Genomic DNA, 21,024 nt, shown 5'->3' with positions numbered 1-21,024 from the left:
ATAAAGTAGGATTCTCCACTATGTGAAAACATTAGACAGAGTTGCATGAATAAAAGTACATTTTTCTTTTTTAAATCTGGTTTGAATGTTTTTGTTCTCAGCCCTCAAGTCTTTTGATGATGGTTTGTTACATGTGATCAGTCTGTTTTTCAGTGTTCTTCAGATCGATGGACATTAGTTATTTCAGAAAGCACAAATTTAAGCACTTGATACATGTTTGGAGAAAGCTTTAGAAGTTGGAATTTTGTTCTGTATGTCATGTAACAATGGGAGCTGATATGATCAGGACTGAGGGAATTTAGACAACTGAAATCTGAGCATATTTGTACAGCATTAGTTCTGAACTTGTGAAGGCCAATGGTAATTTCTGCTGGACACATTTTCTCCTGATGTTTATTAGGGATCTGTTTTAATTCCTGCTTTTTTTTGTGCGTAGCACTATGCAGCTCTTTCTTTGTTGCAGAGACTACATCATCCAGTTAATCTGTTAATTGTGAAATAAGTCCCTCATATCCATTCATTAATGTTGGCCGTTGGTTGATCTTCCCATGAATTAAACAGTAAATTCAGTTTAACAAATAAATTCAGCATTTGCATTTAAACTACTTATTGAAGTATTTGAATTATCCAGAGTCAAAATGTCAATTATTGAGAGTAATTCTTGGTAATTTTTTTCCAGGAAGGGGCATCTGATGAATATTAACATTCAAAAATTGCTTGCAAAATGAAAATTATTGCATGTTTGGTGTGTGTGACATCTGCTGCATTTGGATTGTTACAGGTTTCTATTTGGCATGCCTTGATGGGTTGGATTAAAATATGCCTGTGTGCACTAGGTATAGTGAAATTGTGCACCATTCTTTATAAATATGATTGATTTGCTACAGCGACCATGTAGGAAACTATATCCCACTATGTTCTCATTGTTCTGGTCCTTTTAAAATGAACTAACTGTTTTCAGAACTTTTTACAGAATGAGGCCATTCAGCCTATCCTGTCTATGTTGGTTCTTGGTTAGAGCAGTCCAAAACTGATACCACTGCCCTGCGCTCTCCCCATAGCCCAGTATCTTCAAATGTTTATCTACTCTTCCCTTTAAAGGTGCAATACCTCGACTACTCCCAGTGGGAAGGCATTTCATTCTCAAACCAGTTTTTCCACAAGGGAATGTTTTCTTACCCCTTCATTCTCTTAATGACTATTTTTAAAATTGTTGACATCTCGTTACTCATTCCCTCAACTAGAAGAATAATTCTTCCTCTATTCATCCTATCAAAATCCTTCATAATTTTCAAAACCTATATTAAATCTCCTCCTCGCATTCTCTGCTACAATGAAAATAGTGCTAATGAAGAAACAAAAATTAATAAACTTGCATTTATATAGACATCTCAAAGTGTTTCATAGCCAATGCTTTTGATGAGTAATCATTGTTGTTATGTAGGCAAATACAACAGCCATTTTGCATACAGCCATGTCCCAGAAACAGCGATGAGATAAATGACCAGTTAATCTGTTCTGGTACTGTTAGTCGAGGGATACATGTTAGCCAGGACATCAGGGAATGCTCTTGCTCCTGTTCAAATAGTGCCATGGGATCTTTTACATCCTCTCTCAGACAAAGTTATGCTCTTTAATTACCTACTCACTGACCAGTTGAAATAGTTTCTCCCAGGTTACCTCATCAAAACCCCTCAATTTTGAACACTTCTGTCAGATCTCCTCTTAGCTGCCTTTGCGCCAATGAAAAAAGCCTCCGTTTCTCTAGTCTCTCCTCATAAGTAAAGGCTCCCATTCTTGGTATCATCAGTGAATCTCTTCTGCATCCTCCTTGGTCTTGACACCTGATTAACTAACATTCGTGCCAGACAAGTGCCAGGCAATGACCATCTCCAACAAGAGAGAGTCTAACCACCTCCCCTTGAGATTCAACAGCATTACCATCACCGAATCCCCTACCATCAACATCCTGGGGGTCACCATTGACCAGAAACTTAACTCAACCAGCCACGTAAATATTGTGGCTACAAGAGCAGGTCAGAGGCTGGGTATTCTGCGGCGAGTGACTCACCTCCTGACTCCTGAAAGCCTTTCCACCATCTACAAGGCTCAAGTCAGGAGTGTGATGGAATACTCTCCACTTGCCTGGATGAGTGCAGCTCCAGCAACATTCAAGAAGCCCGACACCATCCAGGACAAAGCAGCCCACTTGATTGGCACCCCATCCACCACCCTAAACATTCACGCCCTTCACCACCGGCACACAGTGGCTGCAGTGTGTACCATCCACAGGATGCACTGCAGCAACCCGCCAAGGCTTCTTCAACAGCACCTCCCAAACCCATGCCCTCTACCACCTAGAAGGACAAGGGCAGCAGGCACATGGGAACAAAAACCACCTGCACATTCCCCTCCAAGTCACACACCATCCCGACTTGGAAATATATCGCTGTTCCTTCATCGTCGCTGGGTCACAATCCTGGAACTCCCTACCTAACGACACTGTGGGAGAACCTTCACCACACGGACTGCAGCATTCAAGAAGGCGGCTCACCACCGCCTTCTCAAGGGCAATTAGGGATGGGCAATAAATGCTGGCCTCGTCAGCGACGTCCACATCCCATGAATGAATAAAAAAAAATAAGGTACCCAAAACCAGACACTATTCTAATTGCAGCATAACCAATGATTTCTATAGGTTTAACATTACTACTTTGCTTTGTACTCTATGTTGCTATTGATAAAACGTAGGATTCCGATCCGAAAAACAGAGAATTAAGATAAATGGATGTTGAAATGAGAGAAGGTTTGGAAGTGATTTATTCCAGGGGCCAGTGCTTGGTCATTTTTGTTCTTTGTGTGTGTGTGAATAGGGAACACAATCTCAATTTTTGACACTGCAAAAGAGATTTGGCAAGCAGTGAGGGGAACTGTGAAAGACTTCAGGAAGACAGAATTGGCATGTTAGCAGAATGGACTGACAGACAGGTGGCAGATGCAATTTATTGTGGATGAGAGTGAGATAAATTTTGGGAGGTAAAACAATGAATGGGAGTATACACTCAATGTAAAGATGCTTAAGGATATGGATGAACAAGAGACTTAGGGGTTTGAATGCTTCATTTCCTGAAAGTGTGAAGAGTTTTACAAAGAGGGACATAGAGCAGGTGAGTTTAAAAAAAAGTAATACATTTATATATTGGTTAGGCCACAGTTGTAGGTCTTGTGTGCAGTTTTGGGTGCTCCATTATATAAAGCAGTGTTGTCCAATAGAAATTGCTGACAAGCCACATGCATGGCTACTGCGATACATGTACTACTTTTAGCGGAAAACGCCCCTCACATGATAGAGGTAAATGTACTTCACACGTATATCTACTTAACACTTCTGTCACCATTCAGTGCAATCTTTGTTTCACCAAAGCTTGGAATTCTGCCGTGAATTTAATCAGACACAGTACAACTTAGTGCAGCGTCTAGGTTTTCGCCCAGCAGTTGCAAGCGATACTTGACTTCGTCAGAGTGATTGTTGAGGATGTTGACTCTCGCAGCGAGTTGTGCCAGGCCCACCCCTGCTCTCCATCCAGAATGTGTTTGGATGCCACTTGCCATGACGTGCCCTGTTGGAGCTGCTCGTAATTGGGTTTGCTTTCGTCTGCTGGCATGGAGTGGTTGGTCGAGTTCACCAGTGTCAGCTCCCCTCTCCATTTTTGCTAGCTAAGGATATTAGGGGATATGGAGCCAAGGCGGGTGGATGGAGTTAGGATACAGATCAGCCGTGATCTCATTGAATGGTGGAACTGGCTTGAGGGGCTGAATGGCCTACACCTGTTACTAGGTTCAGTACAATGTTGCTGGTGTTTCCATGGTGCTGAAGTTTAGCGTTTTCACCCTGGTTACACCATTTTAGCTGATAATCAATAAGAACTAACCAATGAAGTAAAGCACACACAATAATCAAAAAGCACTTGCACACTGCTTTTCATCTTGTGCACAAAAAGGCTAAAGTACACATGCATATGCCGTGCGAATGAGTATTAAAATCACATGCCCAACGACGGTGTCTATTATTCATTTTTATTTATCAATGCAATTCTCCACATCTGGAATCCCAATTAGCCACATGTGGCTAGTGGCTAATATATCGGACAACACCGATACAAGGGCTATTAAAGCCATAGAGAGCGTACACTGTAGATTCACCAGCTTGATGCCTTGGGAAACTATAATTGAGATGATGTGGTCCTGGAACTATTTCCAATGGAGCAGAGAAGGCTGAGGAGATTTAATAGATAGTTTTGAAATTATGAAAGATTTTAGTAGGGTGAATAGGGAAAGACTGTTTCCTCTGGGGCATCATTTATGAGGGGAGTCATCAGTTTAAAAATTGTCAGAGTAGGGAGATTACACGGAGGATTGTTGGAACAAAGAATGCTTTGCCACAGGGAGTAGTTGAGGCAGAGACCATCGAATCTTCTCATATAATCATGGAATGGTTACTGCACAGAAGGTGGCCATTTGGCCCATCGAGCCCATGTAGTCTAAGGGAAAATTTGATAAATATTTGTAGAAGAGCATGATACGGGGCTATGAGGAGAATGCAGGGCAAAGGGGTTAGTTTTGGATTGCTGTAGCACAGACACAATTGGCCGAATAGCCTTGTTCTGTGTTGTACTCTTCTCTGGTTCTCCCTATGTAGTCTATTCTTAATTTGAAGTTGCTTGTTTTAAATTATCTGATGATTTGAATTTTTCTAATCACTAAATTAATTGTTCCTGTGTTTTGTATTACTTAATTTGACTTATTGTACTTATTAAATGCCCTTTTTAAAAAGAACACTTCATTTTTGCTTTAATCTCTCTCTCTCTCTCTCTCTCTCTCTCTTTCCCCCCCCCCCCCACCCCCCATCCATTTTCAATGTGACCTTAATTACGTGTTAATGTGTGTAGGTACAGCATTATTTGGGTTCCTACCAGGATCTGTTGAAGGGACAGATAAGACCAATTTTTCCAGTTAGACAGGACGTGCTGAATCTTATAGTGAATAGTTTACCTTTTAATTTGTGTTTGCAACAAAGAATGCTTCTAGGTTTATGTCTCCAGTTGCTTCTCAAAAAAAAATTCCCCTGCTGCACACGTACAGAATGATCACTCATAGTCAATTATGTTTTTTAATTGCACAAACTTTAAGCAGAAGATTTGTCACAAAGCCAAAATCTAATAAGTGCTGTCAAATAGTATTGTATTGCTATAACTCTTCGATAACCTAAGATTTTGTATCAGGAGTTGTGCATAGCTTCCTCATTAACACACACAGTATGAAATGCCTTCTATATAATGCACATTTTGTATGGCCTTCAGCTACTGCCTTCTTCAGAGGTCCTGCTCATTTTAATTATCCTGCTTGGTTGGTGAAAGGAGACGGATTTGTTTTAATCTGTTCATCTGTATGTGGAGACTTAATTTGCTACTGCACAACTTCAGAAATGTGTGGCCACATTTCAAACCAAGTTCGTTAGTGTGGTTTCCAAGCATAGGTTCTTCCAGAAATGGACAGCCATCTTTTTTGACTTAATTACAGGAGAGAGTTGGAGAGTACCAGTTAATGTGTTAATTTTTAAGAGATTCTGCTCACTGTAGTGTATGAGAGCAACATGTGCTTTGATACTGTTTGGGAGCTGTAATCTTGATATATTTTTCAAATGTTTTCTCTCCTGTCAGCAGTGGCTTCATACTGTTACTTTTTTCTACTGTGTGCCCCATTTGTCAATTCTATTTTGTAGCAACAACTCTTGCTTTTAATTTTGTCTTCCCACATTGGTTGAGAGTGTTCCAGAGAATAGAGTTGAAGCAGGTTTTTTTTATTCGCCCTGGGGATTTGGGCGTGGCTGGCAAGGCCAGTATTTATTGACCATCCCTAATTGCCCTTGAGAAGGGTGGTGAACTGCAGTCCATGTGGTGAAGGTTCTCCCACAGTGCTGTTAGGAAGGGAGTTCCAGGATTTTGACCCAGCGACGGCGAAGGAACGGCGATATATTTCCAAGTCAGGATGGTGTGTGACTTGGAGGGTAACGTGCAGGTGGTGTTATTCCCATGCGCCTGCAGCCTTTGTCCTTCTGGGTGCTAGAGGTCGTGGGTTTGGGAGGTGCTGTCAAAGAAGCCTTGGCAAGTTGCTGCAGTGCATCCTGTAGATGGTACACACTGCAGCCGCGGTGCACCGGTGGTGAAGGGAGTGAATGTTTAGGGTGGTGGATGGGGTGCCAATCAAGCGGGCTGCTTTTTCCTGGATGGTGTCGAGCTTCTTGAGTGTTGGAGCTGCACTCGTCCAGGCAAGTGGAGAGTATTCCATCACACTCGACTTGTGCCTTGTAGATGCCTTTGGGGATTCAGGAGGTGAGTTACTCGCCACAGAATACCCAGCCTCTGACCTGCTCTTGTAGCCACAGTATTTATATGGCTGGTCCAGTTTAGTTTCTGGTCAATGGTGACCCCCAGGATGTTGATGGTGGGGGATTTCGTGATGGTAATGCAGTTGAATGTCAAGGGGAGGTGGTTAGACTCTTTTTTGGACATGGTCATTGCCTGGCACTTGTCTGGCGCGAATGTTACTTGCCAATCATCAACCCTAACCTGGATGTTGTCCAGGTCTTGCTGCATGCGGGAACGTACTGCTTGATTATCTGAGGGGTTGCGAATGTAATTGAACACTGCAATCATCGGCGAACATCCCCATTTCTGACCTTATGATGGAGGGAAGGTCATTGATGGAGCAGTTGAAATGGTTGGGCACTGCCCTGAGGAACTCCTGCAGCAGTGCTCTGGGGTTGAGATGATTGGCCTCTAACAATCACTAGGTATGTGCTAGGTATGACTCCAGCCACTGGAGAGTTTTCCCCCTGATTCCTATTGACTTCAATTTTACTAGGGCTCCTTGGTGCCCACTTGGTTAAATGCTGCCTTGATGTCGAGGGCTGACATTCTCACCTCACCTCTGGAATTCAGCTCTCTTGTCCATGTTTGGACCAAGGCTGTAATGAGATCTGTAGCCGATTTGGTCCTGGTGGAATCCAAACTGAGCATCGGTGAGCAGGTTAGTAAGTGCCACTTGATAGCACTGTCGACGACACCTTCCATCACTTTGCTGATGATTGAAAGTAGACTGATGGGGCAGTAATTGGCCGGATTGGATTTGTCCTGCTTTTTGTGGACAGGACATATCTGGGCAATTTTCCACATTGTCGGGTAGATGCCAGTGTTGTAGCTGTACACTCAAGTCTTCAGCACTACAGCTGGGATGTTGTCGGGGCCCACAGCCTTTGTTGTATCCAGTGCACTCAGCCGTTTCTTGATATCTAGTGAAGTGAATCGAATTGGCTGAAGACTGGCTTCTGTAATGGTGGGGATATCTGGAGGCACTTCTGGCTGAAAATGGTTGCAAACGCTTCAGCCTTGTCTTTTGCACCAACATACTGGACTCTGCCATCATTGAGGGTGGGGATGTTTACAGAGTTGAAGGCTCTGCTACCAATGGTAGGGCAAAGGAGAGGGGGTGGGTTGCATAAAAGGCCAGTCAGAAGACTGAAGAGTGTGGGAGAGGACATAAGCCAGAAGGAGTTTGCAGAGATAGGGTGAAGCGAGTCTGGAGGGATTGGAAGATTATTTTAAATGAAATAAGTTGGGGGACAGGGAGCCATTGTAAATCATGAAGACAGAGGGTGAATTAATGTGGTTCAGGATCTGGACAGCTGAGTTTTGTACAGGCTGGAGTCTATAAAGGGTGGAGGTTGGGAGGTCAGCAAGGAATATGTAGGGGTAGTAGAATCTGAAAGAGACTAAAGCGTGGATAAGGGCTTCGGTAGCAAAAGGACTGAGCTAGGGGTGGAGGTGAGCAGTGTTGCAGAGGTGGAATTAAGTGGTCTTGGTGATGAATGGAATGTGGGGTTTGAAACTCCGTTCTCGATCAATTAGAATGCCAAGGTTTGGCAACTGTCTGATTCATACCGGCGCCGGCAGTCTCCAGGGAGAGCAGTGGAATCAATGGGGCAAGGGAATGGAGTTTATGGTGAGGACTGAAACCAATGGCTTTGATTTTCCCAATGTTCAGCTTGATGTCGGACAGGCATCCTGACAGCACGGAGGTGGTTATGGGGTCAAACAGGGTGGTAAAGGTACAGCTTTGTGGCATTGGCATACATATGTAAGCTGACGTCGTGCCTGCAGATAATATCACTGAGGGACAACATGTAGATGAGCAAGAGGAAGCAGCCAGCATAGATCTTTGAGGGACTCAGGTGACCGATGGTGCAAGGGTGGGAAGGGAAGTCTTTGTTGGAGATGCAATTGCCTGTGCAGCTTCAATACCTGAAAGCCAAAACTCCTTCAGCTGAATGTTTACAAAATTGAGGTTTTTCTGTTTCACTCCCGTCAGCACCTCAGCGCCTGGTGTAAATTCCATGAATCTCCTTGATGCCAGTATTGCCCAGATCTATCCCTATATCTCCTGTTCCGCTGCCCATTCTTTAGTCACCTTAATCATTTTAAGACTTGACTTCTCCAATGCTCTACTTGCTGACTTTTCAACCTCAAACTTCAACTCATCTATAAAACCACAGTCTGCATCTCACCCACAATAAGTCTCACGCTCCCAGTATCCATATCCAAGCTTCACTGGTTTCCCATGCTGCCTCCTGTTTTGCATCGATGCATGCTCCACTCCTCTTTACCCAAATTTCTCACTCCTTTGTCCCTTTGCTCCATGAATAGTGGCCTGCTTATTCAGCTGCTGTTTTAACCCTATGGAACACTCAGTTCCCTCCATCTTCCCCTGCTTTCAAAAGCCTCCTCAAAGTTCTCCTCTTGGGCAGACTTTCAATTTTCCCATCCTAGCCTCCATTCTTTTTAGCCTTTCCCTGTGCTCACCATATTGCTTTCCTCCTTATTGTGCACTGCTGGAAGATATCTTCTCCAGATGAGGCATACTAACTAAGTGCAACTTGTTGAGTCCAAAAAGTAAGGCAGTAATTATTCTTTGGACTGCAAAGACATCCCTTCCTGAAAATGAAGTCACTTTAGATAATTTCTGAGACTTCCAGTTTTTTGAGGACAAATGGTATACTTTAGTTAAAGCAGCTGGTTCCGTTGATTTAATTGTTGAGCGTTTTCACTCGTGAATTCCTTATTTGATAAGATTACAAATTACTCTATTCGTCGCGTACAGCTTAATGTAGAAAAATTAATTTGGGAGGTTATTTGGGGCAGAAGAGACAAAATAGCAGCTACAGAATATCCTTAAGCAAATTTGTTGCTATAATATCGAAAGGCGCGTGGAGGAATTATTATATGCTTAGTGCAAATTGCTTATGCAATTTTTTTTAATGGAACTTTTAAGTTCATCTGTTACCCAAAGATATCACATAACCCATGAGTTACTTTCCATGTCTGACAAATAGCATAGGGACACATTTGATAGAACCTGAAAGGAGGTGTTCCCTCATATGCATTTAAGTTTACTGTAAAATGTCTTTCACAGAAAGGTCTCCAGGTCACTATGCTAACTAACTCAAAAGTAGTTGCATTCAACTGCAAAAAAAATTTCTAAAATGCTAATGGCAGAAGAAGAAAGCTGTCGATATTCTGTTCCCACTTTGGTAATTTAATGAGCACTGGGTGTCAGACCTAATGTTTCTACTAATTACCCAGCACTAAATGAAAGACTGAGTGGGTAGTTAGGAACTCATAGACTACAGGAAAGTACCTCTAGTTCATAAAACGGAATAAAATATGCAAACAAGGCAATTGAATAATAAAATTATTGAGGGTTGGTAGCCCTAAGTGAGTAGTACAAACTTTTTTTTGGTGAAAGTCCATATAACGAGCTCCCCTGATGACTGAGTTTATCCAGTAAGTAACTGAGCCATATGGACTAGGAAGATCAAACCTAGCTTTTCAGATGGCAATAGAAGCACTAAAACTAGACTTAGTACACAGGGGAAGATGCCTCTTCTGACTGAATATCTCATCTAGAATCACTGTCGAGGCTTACAGATGACTAATGGCTGTTTCTGTATCATACTAGTGTCAATGGAACTCTACTTATAATTCATTAAGTTTTAAGTTCCAGTATGGCGTATCTGGTGCTCAACTGGTTTAGCCAACCATCGCAAGATTTGGCTGGACCACATCAAGTGCTATAGGAACATAGGAACATTGGAACTGGAGTAGGCCATTCAGCCCCTCGTGCCTGCTCCGCCATTTGATAAGATCCTGACTGATCTGTGATCCAGCTCCATATACCTGCCTTTGGCCCATATCCCTTAATACCTTTGGTTGCCAAAAAGATATCTATCTCACATTTAAATTTAGCAATTGAGCTAGTATTAATTGCCGTTTGCGGAAGAGAGTTCCAAACTTCTACCACCCTTTGTGTGTAGAAATGTTTTCTAATCTCGCTCCTGAAAGGTCTGGCTCTAATATTTAGACTGTGCCCCCTACTCCTAGAATCCCCAACCAGCGGAAATAGTTTCTCTCTATCCACCCTATCCGTTCCCCTTAATATCTTATAAACTTCGATCAGATCACCCCTTAACCTTCTAACTCTAGAGAATACAACCCCAATTTGTGTAATCTCTCCTCGTAACTTAACCCTTGAAGTCCGGGTATCATTCTAGTAAACCTACGCTGCACTCCCTCCAAGGCCAGTATGTCCTTCCGAAGGTGCGGTGCCCAGAACTGCTCACAGTACTCCAGGTGCGGTCTAACCAGGGTTTTGTATAGCTGCAGCATAACTTCTGCCCCCTTGTACTCCAGTCCTCTAGATATAAAGGCCAGCATTCCATTAGCCTTATTGATTATTTTCTGCACCTGTTCATGATACTTCAATGATCTATGTACCTGAACCTCTAAGTCCCTTTGGACATCCACTGTTTTTAACTTTTTACCATTTAGAAAGTACCCTGTTCTATCCTTTTTTGATCCAAAGTGGATGACCTCACATTTGTCTACATTGAATTCCATTTGCCACAGTTTTGCCCATTCACCTAATCTATCAATATCGCTTTGTAATTTTATGTTTTCATCTACACTGCTTACAATGCCACCAATCTTTGTGTCATCGTCAATCTTAGATATGAGACTTTCTATGCCTTCATCTAAGTCGTTAATAAATATTGTGAATAATTGAGGCCCCAAGACAGATCCCTGCGGGGCTCCTTAGTCACATCCTGCCAATGTGAATACTTACCCATTACCCCTACTCTGTCGCCTTTCGCTCAGCCCACTTCCTAACCAAGTCCGTACTTTTCCCTCGATTCCATGGGCTTCTAACATAGCTAACAGTCTCTTATGTGGGACCTTATCAAATGCCTTCTGGAAGTCCATATAAATAACAACCATTGACATTCCTCTGTCCACTACTTAAGTCACCTCTTCAAAAAATTCAATCAGGTTTGTCAGGCACGACCTACCTTTCACAAATCCATGCTGGCTCTCTCTGATTAACTGAAAATTCTCGAGGTGTTCAGTCACCCTATCCTTAATTTTAGACTCCAGCAATTTCCCCACAACAGATGTTAGGCTAACTGGTCTATAATTCCCCCGTTTCCCCCTCTCTCCTTTCTTAAAAAGCGGAGTGACATGTGCAATTTTCCAATCTAGAGGGACAGTTCCTGAATCTAGAGAACTTTGCAGATGCCCTAACTATAATCTTTCAATGTGCTCACCTACTTCCTTTAAAACCCAGGGATGGAAACCATCTGGTCCTGGGGATTTGTCTTTAGTGCTATTATTTTCTTCATTATTGTTGCTTTACTTATGTTAATTTTATCAATTCCCGATTCAATATTAGTTTTCTTGGGATTTCCAGCATGCTATCCTCTTTTTCTACTGTAAATACTGACGCAAAGTAATTATTCAACATGTCCGCCATTTCCCCATTGTCAATGACAATATCCCCACTTTCAGTTTTTAAGGGGCCAACACTGCTCCTGACCACCCTCTTTTTCCTAATGTAACTATGAAAGTTCTTTGTATTGGTTTTGATATCCCTTGCAAGGTTCTTTTCATACTTTCTTTTTGTAGCTCTTACTATCTGTTATCTTACTATCGGGCCTCGATTTCCTCTGCCAAAACTACCCACTACTCTTTCCCCACTTCCCTGCAGTATTGGTTTAAATCCTTCCCACTGCTCTATTTACCATACCTTCAAGGACATTGGTGTAGTTTTGGATTACGCGAGTGCTGTCACTTTGGTATAGCCTTCCCTTTTTCCAGAAATCGCTCCAACACTCCAAGAATGCGAACTCATCTCTCCTACAGCAGCCTTGCAGCCATGCATTGACTTTCCTACTACTCTTCTTAACATGTCCAGCATGTGGCACAGGAAGCAACCTGGAGATTACCACCCTTTTGGGTCTTGTTCGTAAATCTAATGCCTAGCTGCTTAAACTCTCTCTGCAAGACTTGAAATGTACTTCTGCCTATGTCATAGGTTCCAACGTGGATCATGACTTTTGTCTGCTGTCCCTTTCCGGGTGTTTTTCCACCCATTCCTCTCCTTAACTCTGACACCAGGGAGGAAACATACCATTTGGGACTCCCAATCATGACTGCAAAAAAGGTGATCTATACCTGACTTTGGAACTCCCCTTTACTTTTATTCATTCATGAGATGCGGACATCGCTGTCAAGGCCAGCATTTATTGCCCATCCCTAATTGCCCTTGAGAAGGTGGTGGTGAGCTGCCTTCTTGAACCACTACAGTCTGTGTCGTGAAGGTTCTCCGACAGTGCTGTTAGGTAGGGAGTTCCAGGATTCTGACTCAGCGACAATGAAGGAACGACGATATATTTCCAAGTCAGGATGGTGTGTGACTTGGAGGGGGAGCTGCAGGTGGTGGTGTTCCCATGCGCCTGCTGCCTTTGTCCTTCTAGGTGTTTTGGGATTTGCTGTCAAAGAAGTCTTGGCGAGTTTCTGCAGTGCATCTTGTAGATCATCAGTGCATCTATTAGTGATGGGCAACAAATGCTGGCCTTGCCAGCGACGCCCGCATCCCATGAACGAATAAAAAAAAGATGGTACACACTGCAGCCACGGTGCGCTGGTGGTGGAGGGAGTGGGGTGCCAGTCAAGTGGGCTGCTTTGTCCTGGATGGTGTCGAGCTTCTCGAGTGTTATTGGAGCTGCGCTCATCCAGGCAAATGGAGAATATTCCATCACACTCCTGACTTCTGCCTTGTAGATGGTGGAAAGGCTTTCTGGAGTCAGGAGGTGAGTCACTCGCCGCAGAATACCCAGCCTTTGACCTGCTCTTGTAGCCAAAGAATTTACATGGCTGGTCCAGTTTAGTCTCTGGTTAGTGATGACCCCCAGGATGTTGATGGTGGGGGATTCGGCGATGGTAATGCTGTTGAATCTCCAGGGGGAGGTGGTTAGACTCTCTTGTTGGAGATTGTCATTGTCTGGCGCGAATGTTATTTGCCACTTATCAGCCTAAGCCTGGATGTTGTCCAGGTCTTGCTGCTTGCAGGCACGGACTGCTTCTCTACTTCTACAGAGTTCCTACTAGTACCACTCTCCTAGTCATCTACCAGCTTGTCACCACCTTGGATTCTCCCTTGCTCCACAGTGCTGCAGTGTTGCTCAAGACTACCCTCTATTGAGTTGCAAAGCATCCATTGGACTGTTCCAGCAACTCAGGATTCCCTGTCTCCCTCTGCTGCCTTTACAGATGGGCATCTACTTCTCTCTATGCTGTCCCTGTGTCTAGCACTGCCTTTTGGGTTACCACATTCTGGAGGATACGATCCAGAAACCCCTCATTCTGATGCTGCGGAGTGTGGCCAGTTGCTGATCGAGCACAGAGATTCTTTGCTCCATAGACCCAATTTTCCAATTCTTGGTGCAAATATACAGGCCCTGGAAACACAGGACCCATGATGGCTCATATATCACACCCCCCACACACCATGAGGGTTCCCAAGACTGTTTTTGTGTTTAACTTAAAAAATGTAGATAGGGTTATCTTGAACTCTCACTAGTGTTAAACAGCACTTACCAATTTCACAAGTATTAATTATAGAAAAAACATCTGTCCAATAATAGCACCTCAGTTATGAGCTCCCGCTGAGACTAGCCCTGGCCTTTCAAACTCCATTGCCCGATAACTCTTTTGTAACCAATCAATTACCTATTAGTACCTCAAACCAACTCACAGGCACCAAATATAAAACTTCAAAAGACCACTAGTATTGAACAGCTAAAAATAATAAACTTAAAATATATAAATGAGCACGTCAATCCCATTGAAGCTAAATTCCAGACTCCCCTCACACTTTCCACTGGATTCTCGCAGCTCGTCTATTTCTATCTTGTGAAGGAGGATTTTTCACAGCATTGGTAAGTTTAATACTTTTATCCTCTAAGCGGTTTATAAGTAAGCCAATAGTTTTCACAATACACAATTCTCCACACTTCCAAATTACAAAGTGGAGGTCATACAAGTTTCAAGCATGTAGCATCATATATTTTATGATCAATCCTATTGTTTTTAAAGGACCGGTATTCCTTGAGATATTGCTTTGGTTGTAAAACTGTGCTTTCCATTTAGGTTTACTATTTCAGTAGCTTTGGACTAAGGTACCAACAATTGATTGAGGTTGTGCTAGAGTACATGCTCTAATTCATTTAATACTTAGCAATAACAAAAAATTGCATTCTGACACTAGTCCATCAGGTCCTGCCATCAATTATCTTGTCCAATCCTCTCCGCTCTTTTCAATTGTTACCTGGTTGCATACCATTTGATTTTATTAGAGTAAGTAGCTGTGAACGTGGGATTGAGTAAATGTTAGCAGTTTAAAGTTCTACATTTTGTTTTAAATCACGTGTTTGCTTGGTACTAAAGTTTCCAGGGCTTAGATACTTCCAACTGGCATCCAGGTCAGGAACGGATGATGTTCTAGATTTTCATTAGAAAAATGAGGACCCCTTGGTAACTAGGAAACATTTCTGAAAACTTTTTTTTCTGTTTAAAGTTGTTGATTAACAGAGTACTTTAGATTGAAAGTATTCTCTAAGAATGTATAATATCTACTGATGGCTATGCAGATAAATGTATCACATGACACTTTGCCATTTGGACCAGTGAGGTCAACCATTAAACTCTGCTGTTTATTTCAGCCAGGGCAGAAATTGAGGTGTTATCATTAGTCTAAGAATCAGTATGCAAAATCAACTGGGATTCTCTCCTTGCTGGAAGTGTGAGACCAGACGAGAGTGCAGTCAGGATCTAATGTGATGGCCCCTAGGATCAAATCCTGACCAAAATCAGAAGAGCAGTGGTGCACACTGGGAGGTCGGGCTAGATGAAGTTGCAGGTGGAGATATTTATAGATGTGGGTGAAGACTTTGAAATCAGTACAGAGGGCGAGCCAATAGAGGTCAGTGAAGATATGAGCATTAATAGAGAAGGACTTAGTGTAGGATAGGATGTAGGTGGTGGAGTTCCGGATGTGTTGGAATTTGTGTAGAGTGGACTGAAGAGACTGTTGGAGAGTCAAGAGATGGTGAAAGAGGGTGAAATAGAGACTGAAACGATTAATGTTACATTAGTAGAAGTAGGTGTCCTAGTGATGGATCAGATGTGGGGTTAGAATCGAATCTTGGTAAAATAGGACACTGAGATTATGCATGTTTGGTTTCAGCCTGAGTGAACACCTGGGGAGGGGATGGAATTTGAGGTGTGTGGGGGCTAAGATGTTACTGGTGGAAGTTGAACTGGACAGCTTTGATCATCTTGGTGTTGAGCTGGAGAAATTTCTGACTCCTCCATAACTTTTAATATCAGGCAGTCAAACAACACATTGTGAAAGAAAAAGTGAGGCATGTAAGGTGAATAAGGGTGGGGGGGAACATAAAAACTGAAAAGTTGGAGAGTGGCAAATGAAAGTTGGAGCAGAATAAATTAAGAGCAAGGAGAGCTAGATGAAGCAATAAAATAATATGCATTCAAGATTTTTTTGCTTCCATTCAGATTAAATGGGACTCTGAGATGAGCTTTATTTTGGATGCCACTTATCTGACTTGGCTATAGTTTATAGCTAATGCTTACCAGCTTATAATTGCCACATGAGTTTGTGCATTTAAGTTTAATGGGATTTGTCCTGTTGTCATTTAGCCCAGAAGTGAGTAAAAATGGAGTGCCATTTCTCCAAAACCATACTACAAAACACCTTTATGCCTTTTTAAAAAATATTATTGCAGGACTTCAAGATGATCCGAGAGCAACGAAAAGCCATTGCAAAATTCAAGGAACCAGCACATGCCTCAGCATTTCAGCAGAAATTCCACAGGTAAAAATCCATCTCTACTTTTTTACCTATTGGAAAGGGAAAATTTCAGAAAATGCGCACAGTAAAATTCAGTCAAGTTTAACAAGAAAACTTGTAACCCAAGTACACAGATTTTCTGTTGTAATAAAATTTAGGTTTGGATTTAAGTTGACTAACTGCTTACTCCTGAATTCTTTTGTACTGTTATTGGAAAATAATATTCTTTAAGTATTATTTTGTAAGCTACTCAAGGTATTGCCAAGCACTATAGCTTTTTTAGAAGCCTGAAAAATTGGGAAATTGCCGTGGACTGATTTTTGTTATTTTAATTGTATTTTACCTTTTTATATTATGCCTAATATTAAAATGCTGGAGCGGGGATTTTAACTCCCTCTAACTGGGAGTTAATCGAACGTCACTTTTCTTGCTTGGCCTGCGTGTTTGTGGCATCCGCCTAAAGCGGACGCTCACCTCGTTAATATACGCTAATTGGGTCCTATCACTCAGATGATTCAGAGCCAATTTTAAAGGCCTGTTGGCTGGAGCTACCACCGTGGTTGCTTTGACCAGTAAAACCTGCCGAAGCAGTAGTGAAGACCCCAAAAGCCAAGTACAGAACTTATTTTTGAGGGGCCAGGAGAAGCAGGAGTATCTACAGGGATAGTCTGGGCTTCTGCTCCCCCATTCCCCTCAAGTCTGTGGAACCTTGCTAAACTTCCCTCCACCCCCACTCCTCACCTTACCTGAGTGCTGGTGAGCAGCTTCCAGGCTGCTCGATCTTCACCTGCAGGCAGCTGGCCTACTACCTCTTTACATCCCTTTTGGTGGCCAGCTAGCCAGCGGGGTGTTAATGGGCCCTAACTATTAAAATTGGCCAGACCTCCCTCAGAAGCTCCCGGGCAGGAAATTTGGTGATTAAACTCCATACTCGGTTGTTTGAAACCTTTATCACCTCCGGACTTGACTTTTCTTATATGCGCATAGCCAGCCTTGCAAACTGCAGCTCATCTAAAACTCTGCAACCATGATTGATTCCATACAAAGTTACACTCAGCCATCCCACAGTCCTTGTTGACCTCTACTGGCTCCTCATCTTCGTTTGCAAATCTTTCCATGACTTTGCTTCATCCTATCGCAACACTTTTTCCACCTACATCACAACAGTGCCTACATTACAAAAGTACTTCCTTGACTATAAAGTCCTTTGCGACATCCTGAGATTGTGAAAGGGGCTATATATACAAGTTTGTTCTTTTTTTCAACCAGCACTACTGTGTGCATCTCATGCCTCTGTTCCACCATTAGTGGCAGAGCCATCAGCCATCATTCCCCTGCACACTGGAATTGTCTTCCTAACTCCTTATATTGCCGCATATCTCCCCACCTTCAAAGCTACCTCGAACCTACCTCATTGACCACGTTTTTGGTCGCCTCCTCTAACTTCTCCATTCTTGTTTAGTGTCTGATCTGCCCCTTTGTGAATCACCTTGGGTTGCTAAAGGCAATACATAAGTAAGGCATCAAACCCAATAATATGGAGATACTCAGGGTTTCATTTGTGCCATTTCATGCTAAAGTCATTATATATAGAGTAATTCAAATTGAACAGAATTGGTATTTACAAGACTTGTTTTTTGTTGAGACTAATTTTACAAGCAATTTTTTCTAACCTTGGAAACCTTTTGATTGTTTTGCATTACTTTTCCTTGGACATTTTGCAGGCACATGATAGATCTGTCCCATATCAATGTGGCACTGATCATGGATGAATGATTATTCTCAATGAAAACAACGCTTCATACTAATGCAGATCAAGTCGAATGGAGCTGTGAAATGGCAGAACTATCATACAGTGATCAATTTCTGGCCAGAGCGTATGCCGTTAAATTGGTGAAACCAAAGGAGTTGGCCCAGGTCCAATATGGGATGAAGTATGTGATGCCACTGAAGAAGACTGTGTTTGTACTCTTGTTTCTACATGTTTATTGTTTATTGTCACCAAATGGAACAAAGTCTTTGGCAAATCCACCTCTGTGGATTCAAAATACCACAAAAGAATGACTTAACTGTGAACAGTGACTGAAGTAGGCACTGTAGAAGTAGGACGGCTGCTTATCAAACATAATAGAGGACTTCAATGGTGAATAACACTAGATAATGGTTGCTGCAGACTTCTTTCCTTGCAGGTTTAGATTTAAGAGCTAAATATAGCCCCTTTTTAAACTATTTTGTACCTATGGCATGACTAGCTTCAAAATAGTGCATCATTTTGCCCATCTAAAGTAAGAATTAGCTGAAAAGAACTCAGAATTGCATTGAGAAATGCATGTTGATGACTTCAAGAGTTTCAAGTACAAATTAATCCATTGTTTTAAACCTTGTTACTCTTTTGAAAGATGCTTAACTACAAGATTTATAATGCTAGATAGAAACGTAAAGGCAGTGTATTTGATGGGGGGCTTGCCTGTTAGTTGTGGGTTGGGGTTTTATTTTTGTTTTATAGTAGAAACTTAATTGAGGAAAAGTCAAAAATAATACCAACCTGTTCTGTCAGTAAGAAATGTACATTATTAATTTTAGCGAAAGGCATCATTTGAAGAAAAAATGATTTACATATCCAGGTGGTCGAAGTCTGCCGTAAAAACGCATTCTGATCCCTTCTGTTTGTTCAGCAACCAATGAAACGTCAAAAATTATTTAACTTAAAAGGTGAAATGTGAAGATTTTCAAACTGTTTTTGGCAAAATGATTTTAAAGGCTGAACTTTTGTTAAATATCCAAAATACCTGATGATCATCTGGAAAACATAGCTATTTATGTTATTTGAGTGGTAGAGAACTATGCAAACTAGTTCAGTGCTACAATTATAGATTGATGGGAGATGCAGATACAGACATTATATCAGGACTGCCAGAATGGTAGCAAAATGAGAGTGCTGTTACTTTACCACGTGTTGATCTGTAGTTGGTTTCCTCCACATTATAGACCATGAGATTGTGTCTGAACTAAGGCCTACTTCAAGGCCTTCTGTAGGTATTTTGAATATTCTCATCCTCCGTTGTACCCTGGGGCATTTATCACTGGTGGTAGTAATCTATTACTTAATGTGAAACATTTTGATTTCGTATTTAAGTATGATAAACTGCACCAAGTTCTAACAAAAGTTGATATCCATTAAACTCCAGAATCAGGTTTTCATTCGTCTGTCTGCCGGTTAGTGATTTTTTTTTAACCATCATATTATATCTGCTGAATTCCAGCCATCCATATAAACAAATGTTTCGCTGCCACAGGCAGTGACTCCTGACTACTCAGTTACATGTCTTGGGTCTGCTGGTGAAATGACCCAACCACCAGCCTGCCAAAACAGATGGGACTCTGCTTCTTGCCGATGACTATGAAAACTGAAAGACTTTTAGAAATACAGTTGTTGTCACAAGGTATTTTTGGGGGCGAAAGAGAATTGTTTTGTTATTTTTAGAATGTGTGCTGCATAGACTTATCTACATCTATATTTCGGAACACATTTTATTGAGTATCTTTGTGCACGAGGAGTATTTTTCTTCCTATTCAGAAGATTGAAAAATAATACTTGAGTCGCAGTTTTCAGCTAGTTACATCACCCATATCTCAATCATTCTGTGCGGAAGGAAATTGATTGTGCAATAAAATCAGCTTTTGGTTGACCTAGTCAGCATTCAAATTAGTATTTAACTTGAGTACAGCTGTAGAAACTGTTATGGCAGATTTGATAGACAAAGGGATTTGGACATCTGACTTGATTTGTGATGAGAAAAATATATATAGGTGTTTACAGTTCCAAGATTTTAGTGCAGCCTTTGAGAGAGTCTTCCCTGCACAGCCCCATTTGATGAAACTATCCAACAGTTATAGGAGAAGAAAGTGCAGTTTCTTGCACTGTAAACACTGGAGATGTTTATCGATAACCTGTTGCCAGAGGTGACTGACAATGCAGACCTACAAAAGAATAAGCAGTAGGAAATTTTGCAAAGGAGAGGAGGTAGGGGTCGCAGAGCTAGGAATAAATTGAGGTTAAGTGCAAGTTGTCTTTTTTTATTGGATGCTCAATCCTGAGTTGGTGCAAGGATTGAAAGTATCATGCAGGTTTTCATTTTAGTTTTATCAGGCCCACCATAGACTCCTGTTTGAAGAAGTAGAATCTTGTTATATGCAATTGGTTGGGATGCTTCTAACAAGGCCTGTGTATAATGGAGCTGTCTGTGCCAGTTCTTGCTATACAAGGAACAATTTGAATGTATCATGATCACGTATAGATGGATTGAAATGTATTACAGATGGTAAGGGTTATTAGCCTTTATTTTTTTGTAGTTTATTTGAGTGTGTGTGATATCGCACACAAAATTTATGAGTCAGACATTTGGGTTCTCTTGGATGTTAACTACAGTTCCAACATCAATTTGGAAAAACAAATAGGTTACAACTCATGCATATTGCCAGCAACAATATATATGGCTATATATATATATATATATATATATATATATATATCTTGTATTATTGAAGCAGCAACTTGCATTGCTGAATTCTTTTGATGGAGAGTTCACTAGTTTATATTGGTCATTTGTTAATGGCAGTGGCCATGTTGCCAGAGGGAAGATATGGTGGGATAGGATGTGTTACATTAAGAACATAAGTGTGGTAAAACTGTAGGTGTATAGA

The 21,024-nt window shown here is 41.7% G+C and overlaps 1 protein-coding gene across 2 annotated transcripts in view; it reads left to right on the top strand.

The window, feature by feature from the left end:
* rbm33a (RNA binding motif protein 33a) overlaps nucleotides 1-19,523 on the top strand; it is a 167,729-nt gene extending 148,206 nt beyond the window's left edge. For both annotated transcript variants that reach the window (XM_068008257.1, XM_068008249.1), the window contains exons 18-19: nucleotides 16,256-16,344; nucleotides 18,045-19,523. In XM_068008257.1, the coding sequence (XP_067864358.1) occupies nucleotides 16,256-16,344; nucleotides 18,045-18,096 (141 nt within the window). In that variant the 3' untranslated portion in view covers nucleotides 18,097-19,523. The remainder of the gene's footprint in view (nucleotides 1-16,255; nucleotides 16,345-18,044) is intronic.
* Nucleotides 19,524-21,024: the final 1,501 nt, after the last annotated feature.

This window comes from Heptranchias perlo, chromosome 2 (genome assembly GCF_035084215.1).
Source record: "Heptranchias perlo isolate sHepPer1 chromosome 2, sHepPer1.hap1, whole genome shotgun sequence".
In the NCBI taxonomy this organism is placed as follows: Eukaryota; Metazoa; Chordata; class Chondrichthyes; order Hexanchiformes; family Hexanchidae; genus Heptranchias; species Heptranchias perlo.
The sequence above is the reverse complement of the archived record's forward strand: the minus strand, read 5'-3'. Positions and strand labels throughout refer to the sequence as shown.